Source organism: Gossypium hirsutum, chromosome A11, assembly GCF_007990345.1.
Source record: "Gossypium hirsutum isolate 1008001.06 chromosome A11, Gossypium_hirsutum_v2.1, whole genome shotgun sequence".
Taxonomy (NCBI): Eukaryota; Viridiplantae; Streptophyta; class Magnoliopsida; order Malvales; family Malvaceae; genus Gossypium; species Gossypium hirsutum.
This window is the reverse complement of record NC_053434.1, coordinates 20,447,837-20,457,273: the sequence shown is the minus strand read 5'-3', so window position 1 is coordinate 20,457,273 and position 9,437 is coordinate 20,447,837. Positions and strand designations below refer to the sequence as shown.

Here is a 9,437-nt window from a genome sequence, read left to right as displayed (position 1 = left end):
TAAGTCCCTAATTATATTTATTCAATTTTTTTATAATTTTTCAAAATCAGAATAGGGGAACCTGAATTCATTCTGACCTTGTCTCACAAAATTAATTATATCTCAAAATTTACAAATCCATTGCTTACAATATTTCTTCTATGAGAAACTAGACTCAATAAGCTTTAATTCCATATTTTGTTCATCTTCTAATTCGATTCCTACAATTTTTGGGGATTTTTCAAAGTTAGTCTACTGCTGCTATCCAAACTGTTTTAGTGCAAGCTGTTCATTACAATTTTTCCCCTAAGCTTTTAATAAATGATAATTTCATCCCTACTCAATTAGCCTCTCAATTGAGCTGATTTTTCTCAATTAACATTTTATTCTATAGCCTTAAACTAGTTTACAAGCTTTAGGAATCAGAATTTCAGCAATAGACTTTAATTCCAAACATTTTCACAATTAGGTCCTAAAAATCAATTTCCATTGAAATTGCCTAATAAAATCATCTCATAAAAAAATTAAAGCTTTAATTTCATTCTATTTCATCATAAAATTACAGCACTCAACCATGGTGACTTTCAATTTCATCCATGAAATCAAAAACTAATGAATTTAATAGTAGGACCTAGTTGTAAAAGTCTTAGAAACACAAAAATTACAAGAAAAAGGCAAGGATTAACTCACTTGGTGAAAAAATTATGAAATACCAGCTTAGAGAACCCTCCTATGGCGTTTTTAGCTGCTGGAATTGAAGAGAAATGAAGAGAAATCTAGATATTTCCTATTTAGTCCAGTTTTATTTAGTTAATTTTGCAATATTCCAATTTTACCCTTAATTTATCAAATTTTCTGCTGATTTCATACCGTTGCCATCCAGCCCAAATAAATTTTGGGTCTAATTTCCTTTTAAATCCTTTCTCATTAGACTCTTAAGCTATTTAATCACTCTAGCAACTTTTACACCTATTACAATTTAGTCCTTTTCATTTAATTGACTACCCAAACATTAAAATTTCCTAACGAAATTTTAATACCACATTAATAACATTTCATAAATATTTATAAAATAATTTTCGGCTCGTTTTTATGAGATAGAGGTCCCGATACCTTATTTTACCCAATTTCTTCAATAAATTCTTTTTCTAACTAATCACTAAATTGATAAAATTTTCCTATCAATATTTTCATACGATTTTCCTATCATATCAATTTTCAAGCAAAAATATTGAAATAAATTTATCTTTAAATCAGATCTATGGTTACGAAACCATTGTTCCGATAACCTTGAATTTAGGCCATTACAACACGGGCGTGTGCTCTATACCCACACGGGTGTATGAAGCCTTGATGCAAGAGATTTTCTAAGTTTTTCATGAGTTCTCGGTTGGGTCCCGAACCACTCCAGATGTATGTTTTGGACCTCGTAAGCCCGTATATGGGACAAATTGTATATGAAAAAAAAAGTTTTTAATTATTTGAGATTTCATGGCCCTGTTTAGTATAGAAGTGTTAGTAAAAGTCAGGTAGCACCTCGAACCCCGTCCCGGCATTGGATGCGGGCGAGGGGTGTTACATTTAAAACCTATCCCTATCAAAACATGCGGATCCTTGAATCCGGTCGGGCTGAATTCGGGTCACCGGGTCACTTGAAACGACGCCGTTTCAGGTATCCCTCCTTAAAATGGTTTGGAGTGCAAAGTGCAAACACAATCAAATTAAATGGTCAAATTTAAAAAAGGAACAGGACCACATTGGAATCCGCTTAAAAAGCAGAAGGACCATTCGCACAAATATATCTAAAGTCGAAAACGCCCAGATCCTCTGAAGCGGATGGGGTCGGCGCGCGGATCTAGGGGTGGAATGACACCGTTTCAGGGCTATTGTGGCCAACTCAAAACGACGGTGCCACCATCAGTCCTTCGGTCGCCAGCAACGGTGCCGCCACTCACGGTAGCCGAAAAAATAAAAAATACCTTTTTTGATCACTTTTTTGCCCTTAGATCGATTTAAAGTCAAAATACCCAAAAAAACCCACCGAAATTTCGAAAAGTGAAGAAGAAATAAGAAGTAAACGAAGGGACTTTTAGGTTCCCCTTTGCCGACGATAGGGTTTTTGGTGAGCCCACTGACTCGGCCACCCTCCAGATCGGAGAAGGCTCCGACTACGGCAACTTAAGTGATTGTTTCTTTTTATTTTTTAGGTTCTTTTTGTTATTTACTTGCTTCAGAAATAAAATTAGAAAAAAATAAAAGAACTACCTTTCAAAACTTGAAATTTTTGTATTTTTATCTGTATGTTCCCAAATACAATCTGGTTTTTTGTGGCTTTATAGCCGATTACAAAAAAAAATGCTACTGTTTACTTTTTATTTCTGCTAGTGTTTCTTTGCTCTGTTTTTGTGCTTTTTGGTTTTCTTTTGCAGGTCCGATGCTAGGCCAACTGAGGGGAGAAGGGGCTCTTTGGTGAAAGGGCGACAGATCTCAGGACGAGGAGCCTCTTGACAGAGCACACTAACGTGGCCCGAGAGCAACGGCGCCAGAAACCCTAGGGTTTCTGGCTTTCTAAAAATTTTTAAGTATCTTGGGCCTGTCAGGCCTTATAATTTGGGGCTTCCTTTGTTTTTGGGCTTGTAAAAAAACTTGGACTAGACTTAGTATTATTTTTATTTTTATTTTTGGTTTGTTGTTTTTTTGTTTAGTGGGCGGGCAAAAAATGGCCTATTATAGGCCCATTTATGACATTTAACACCCGAATTCGGTGATCGGATCAGGTGAGGGTGTTACATTATCACACAATGTCATTAGATGCATGATCCTAAATAAATCTCTTTTTTTCCCCATATATTTTACGTTTTATTTAATTTAGTCTTTGGACTTAAGATAAGCATATATTTCGATTCCTAGGTTTGGATTAAATCCCGATTTCACATACTTTAATTAGAGAACTTATACTTTCTATTGTTAACATAATTTCATGATAGGTTTTACATTTATTCAATTTGGTTTCTAATGTCACAAAGTTAACAAACAAACCTAACTAACTTTATGATTTAACCTTTTTCATAATCCAAGTTCAATATCTAACAATTTCAAGCCTAATTCATCAATTTATCAACAATGGCAACTTGCTAAAACTTTAATAATTGATTAAATTGGCACATGGGTCAGTTAAACTAAGCTCCCATTATCACAAATCTATAAAAATATCAAGAAAAGGGTTTGAATTTCGTACCTTATGCTAAAATTTTAGGTTTTCTTTCTTCAATGAACAACAAGAAGAAATGAATGAGAAAAATAATTATCCATAATCATCTTTTCCCACTTTCTTATATATATACACACCTTAACCAGACTTAACTAATCTTGTTTAATTCAACTTAATCAAGCTTAAATTATGCTAATTTTAATGCTAATCAATCTAAGTGGATTCCCAAATCATCATCCACTAAATTATACTTAAGAATGGTTTAATAACCATTTTGTCCCTTTGGTTAATTTCTAGTTAAGTCCTCAAGCCCTTGGTTAATTAAAACCTAATAGCGATTGGATTTTTATAATTTAGTCCCTAAGCTTTAATTAACTATTTAATCGACGAAATTTGTTGATCATTATATAATATATATTTATATTGACTCCTTAAATATTTCTATTTTATATTTACGAACTTGGTTTATGAAAATAAGGTTTTGAAATCGCACTTTCTGATACCATCAAAAATCGAGTAGTTACAATAAGGCAGCGAATTTGCCTTAAAGGCTATTATATTTTTATTATTTCCTAAGGTTACTAGTCTACAAGGTGGTGAGTTTGCCTCTAAGCTATCATATATATCCAAATTTGCTTGCCAATAAGGCAATAACTTTGCCTACAAGGATGCAAAATTTCTCGCTTACAAGGTGGATTTACTGACAAGCAATCTTACCTCTCAAGTTTTCTTACTTTCCAGGCTGTTTAGCCTTCAAGGCTTTACATCTTTTCAATTTACCTTTTCAGGTTATGCAAAAGCAATCAAATTACATTCAAGATTCGTAAGATTTTTTCTCTTAATTTTGCAAGTAAGGCTATACATAAATTTTTGGTAAAAAGAATATCTTTACGTGAGCAGCAGCTTATGAAAACATTTCGCCAACAACAGAAAGATGTCTTCGACACTATTTTACCTTAGGCAAGGTCACTTTATAAACTTCCATTCGACAAGAGGGTGTTATTGTTGTACATCTCCACTGCACTTGAAAGGCATTACCAGGTCGACCATTATGCATATATACTTTGCTCGATTAGCCTCGAAGATGACCTTGCTAAAATGCTACATGGCTACAAACATGTGGGCTATACGCCATCTACACATGACCTTATATGCCCCATAGTTATCCCATAAGAGTTGAGGGCTACATAAGTCATCCCTAGGGGACTTGGGATATTCCCTTCATTCTCTCAATACAAGAAAGCCATTGAAATAGAAAAGTTTCTCTCCTCTATCTCTTAGAAGACCAACTACAACTCTCGGCCTTCGGGTGAATCGCGAAACTTGTAATTTTCCATCAATAGTAGTGAAGTAAGTAGACTGAATGATGCGAGTAACTTGTCATTTTTTTCTCATAATAAAACTTCTTACGTAGGTTCATACATCCTTAGTTAATTAACTGGCTAAACTCCTTGCTATTTATGTATAATTTCTTTTCTAAACTATAATCTATTGAGAAGTTACTGAAAATACTACCATGATTAAATATATCCCAAAGAATATTTTAATCTTTCATATAATATAGTGAAACAGAAATATAATAATATTCAACTTTCCCTAGGACCAGCTTCTCCTCAAATTTAAATTACGAGCAAATGCAATTAAAAGTAGAAAAATTATATATACATCCCCAAATCATTTTTCAAATTGAAAAGATTGTTGGGTAGAATTTATTACTTTCCTATAGTTTTCTTCGTTGTTTTACTTTTCTTCCCCACAAAGAGAGGATATATATATATATATATATATATATGGGATGGTAGAGGTTAGTTATCTAAAATTTGACAATTCCTTCCTCCTCAAACAAGTGATTTAATCAATATAAAGAGAGAAAGAGGCAAACTTTTTTATTTGTAAGATTCATCGGTTAAGAATGTTCACTTCCATAGCCACGTTAAAAAATATATATGTTTAAATTTATCTCTATTTTTAGAAATTAAATATATTATTTAAATGAAATAGATATTTAAAAATATAAATAATGTTAAAATAACTTATTTATTAACCACTTTTATATACCTTTGTTACTTAATAATTAAAATTAAATTAGAAATTATCTAAGAAAATCTACTATTATAAAAGTTATATTTCAAAATATTATTATTTTTCTAGTTGCGCTAGTCACTTTAGTTGTTCGAACTTTGCCTTGTCATTGTAATTCACCAAAAAAAATAAATTGAAGTTTTTATATTTTAATTACGTAATCATATTATCAATGAAACATAACAATTTTTTTTTAAAAAAAATTAAGAAACAAATAAAAGTAATTTAATTAATAGATATAATCAACCCATGTGTCGCATGTATAAGAAAACTAGCTAGTATATATATACTTAAAATATTTTAGTTTGACATATTTGTATAATTTTTGTGCTATTGATATTTTAATAAATTAATTATTTTTTTGAAAGCGAACAAATTAATTGTTAGATTTAAAACTACAGTTCTAAATTATTATATCAATAAAAATATTAATTTTAATATATATTTAATGATTCAAAATTTTTTTATATCAAGTAAATAAATTTATTTAAATTCGACTTATATAATTTAGAACATGATCATGAGTGTAAATTTATTAAAATATAAATCAAATTAATATCCTTACCTAAGCTTTTATATTGGGGTAATTAATTTTCTACTAAATTATAAAGTAAAAATTTAGAAGTTATAATATGCTCAAAAGTTGTTGCATATTTAAAATTTAATCTTTATACTTTTATGTTCGAAGATTTAGTCCTTCTAATTTTCAAATCTAAAAATTTAAGTCCATTTGTTAACACTGTTAAAATTCATCTATTAATTTTTTTTGGTATAATATTTTGAAATAAAAAAAAAACTCACTTGGCATCCATATAATAAAAAAAATGACATTGTAATGGATGTGAATTTAATAAAAAAATTTAATGATGTTCACAATATTTAAAAATTCACATAAATATTTTAATTAGAAAAAAATATTTAGGCTAACTAATGATATTATAAAAGTTGAGGTAGTAAATTATGACAAAATTAAAATATAAAGATTAAAATTTAAATTTAAACAAAGAATTAAAATTGAAATATAAATCGGGTTAGAATTAAATTTAATCATTAACTTGTGATAAAAAAAAAACAAATTACATTGGACGGGTGTGATATATATATAGATTTTTGGGGCCGGGGTACAAATATAAAATGGTATAGATATGTAAGAAATTATTCCACTCTTTGGCGTTCCTTAAGTCTTCTATTTTCATTGTCGGGTTCTAGGAATTAAAAAGAAAAAGAAAGTTCTAACTTTGAAATTTCAATGGAGTGAAAATGAAAAGAGTATGGTCTATCCAATTTGAAACATTTTATATTCACTATTTTTTAATTACTTTTCAACTTTTCATATTATTTATATTTTCAAAAAAAATGTACGGATATATTTATCTAAACAAATAAATATTTATATATATATTGTTGTTAGTAAATAATTATAAATATCAATATATATATTAAATACAAAATTTGAACATAAAATTCTTTCCTATTAAATGCTTAGAGACACCTAAGGAATCTTTCAATCTCAGAAGGAGAAGATAATAAGTAATTAAATGTGATTTTAGATGTAGAGTTTATTTGCATGATAAGATAATTTAATTATGCACATCGAATTAATTTTGATTTAATAGTAGAAATTATTAATATATAGGAATGATTATTATTAATAAATTTTTAAATGAGTGTAATTATATTTTAATTGTAAAAATAAATCAAATCCAACAATTCTTTTATTATTATTATTAAAAAAAACAAGATTTAAATAAGAAAAAGAAGAAGGAACCTAGGATGTTTCTTGTTTCCACATAGTAGAAAGGTTTGATTACATGTTTGAAGACCGACGAGCAAGCCCAAAGTCTTCATTTTCCACCAAACAAAATAAATAAATTAAGAGGTCATAAGCTGACGTGGTATTGAATGGATGACGTCATCTTGATAAGCAATTTGTTTTGCTGCCTTCGACGAAACTATCCCCACTTCCAGAACGTCTGTTTCCGCCAAACATTTCTTCCGCCATTTCCCCCACGTGCCCATCTCACGTGCCCTTCTTGTTGAAACAATCTTTTAACCGAAATCAACGGCCCTGATTTCCCCAATATTCTCCCATTGACCACCTTCCAGGCCACCATAAATACCTTCCACTTAAGCTCTCTTCTTTCCCTTCTTACAAAAGAGAACAGAAAAATATTTCTCCTATATTTTTATCTGCTTTTTTGCGCCCTGGACATGAGTGAGACCATGTCTACTCCCACTGACTGGCCGCAGTTTTACGATCATGCTCTTTCTAACCAGGAAATACCGAACCGCGTTCGTGTTTTGACGGCCGAATCGGTGTTCGGCGACCAAGGTTCCGACACCGCCGTCCTCACCACTCCAACTGTCTCCTCCAGCAGCGCTCCTGTAAGCTTGTTAGGGTCGGGACGAGGTGGGGGTTTGAGCGGTGGTCATTTGAGCCCCGAAGGGCGCGTCGGGAAGCCAGTCCGAAGACGATCAAGGGCTTCGAGGCGAACCCCTACTACCTTGCTCAACACGGATACCACCAATTTTCGAGCCATGGTTCAACAATTCACTGGCGGTCCCAGTGCTCCTTTCGCAGGGGGAGCTCCTCACCATGGCGGACCAAATTTCGGGTTCGGGTTCGGAACCCGTCATCAACCCCATAATAGTAACCCTAATAACCCTCTCATGCTTCCTCCCACCGGTTTTCACTTGCAATATCAACAACAACAGCAGCAGCATCAAAATCAATTAATTCACCACCAAAACCAGCCGTTGATGTTTTCATTGAACAGCAATGATAATAACCCAGCGCCGGGGGAGCTTTTTTTTCAAAGACTAGGTGTTGGTGGTGGTGTGAACATGCAAGGGTCGGATGTTTCGTCACAGGTTCCACCCTCTAGAACATCAACTTCGTCATCCAATGACAATAGGAGTAACCCTAGGCTCATGTTTTGAGATTAATGAGAGGGACATAAAGCAGAATGTTAGGTACTGACTTGTCTTAGGGAGAAATTAAACATTGACCAATGTAAATATTTTCCCTTTTTTTTATTTCTTTCTTTTCTTTTTATGCCAATCCAATTCCAAACGTTTGGAGGGGGGTTTAATTTATAGCGATTAAATTAATGGGGGGGGGGGATGGAGGATTCTTGTTTTCAAAAACCAGGGGCCTACTACTATGGTAAACCCAGTTTCAGCAATTTTATAATATTAGCTATCTAGTTTTTCATGTTTTCTTCTTCCTTTGAAAAATAAATGAAAAATCTGCTGTGGTTCTACGTGTGAAAGTAAGCTTTTCCGGCGAGAATGCATGTTCTTTAATTACATTATTATATCAATTTCAAATAGGATGTGACTCAAAAGAAAACGTGATCAATTTCTTAAAATCCTTTATTTTAAAGACGATGCTAAGTACAAATTATACATATGTTCAAAGGAATAATACAAAGTGATGTTGCAAAATACGATTTACATTACTTCTTTTGTCGAACAAAACAAAAATACGACATATATTTATAAATTATCATTACTAGTTATGAAAAGAAACCATTTAGAATATTTTATTGTCCATTTATTTTAAATAGGATCATTTTTATTGATGGAAATATTATTACCCACAAAGTTTTATAATATCTGATAGACAATTTAATGATTAAAATTTCAAATAATTACATTAAAACTTTTAATATATTTCACACTTTGTGTCATTATTTGGTATACTAATAGTAAAATTTTTAAATTACGATAAGTAATATTAGGGTTTGATAAGAAAAAGAGACATAATTTTTTTAAATCTATTTATGGAATAAAAAAAACATAAATACTCTTCTTTTTTTAAATTCTACTTAAGCACATATGATAAAATATCAACTTCGCTGGTGAAATTTTAAACTTTTCACTATTAGTAATCAAATAAATATCCTATAAAATTACCTTTATTAAAAAAAATATTTTTTTAATGAAATTTCATTATTAAAATTGTTTAAAAATATTTATTTTTAATAATCTTTATTATTGACAAACAGTTGAATTAATAGATAAGGTCTTTTGATCAAACTTATTATACGAATACATTTGAAAAATAGCTTGCATGTTAATTCAAAATTGTGAAGGTGTACAGTTCACATTTTTTTTGTTACATTATGGGAGTAAATTCAAATGTATTCATATATTGCATATA

General features: G+C 31.0%; 1 protein-coding gene across 1 annotated transcript; it reads left to right on the top strand.

Annotated features, from left to right (window-relative positions):
* Positions 1–6,968: 6,968 nt before the first annotated feature.
* On the top strand, positions 6,969–8,544 carry LOC107912662 (VQ motif-containing protein 22). The gene has a single exon (XM_016840948.2). The coding sequence runs from the start codon at positions 7,484–7,486 to the stop codon at positions 8,210–8,212; it is 729 nt and encodes a 242-aa protein (XP_016696437.2). The 5' UTR covers positions 6,969–7,483; the 3' UTR covers positions 8,213–8,544.
* Positions 8,545–9,437: the final 893 nt, after the last annotated feature.

Coding starts and splice junctions, on each gene's coding strand:
- LOC107912662 (XM_016840948.2), top strand. CDS start 7,484: ATGAGTGAGACCATGTCTACTCCCACTGACTGGCCGCAGTTTTACGAT.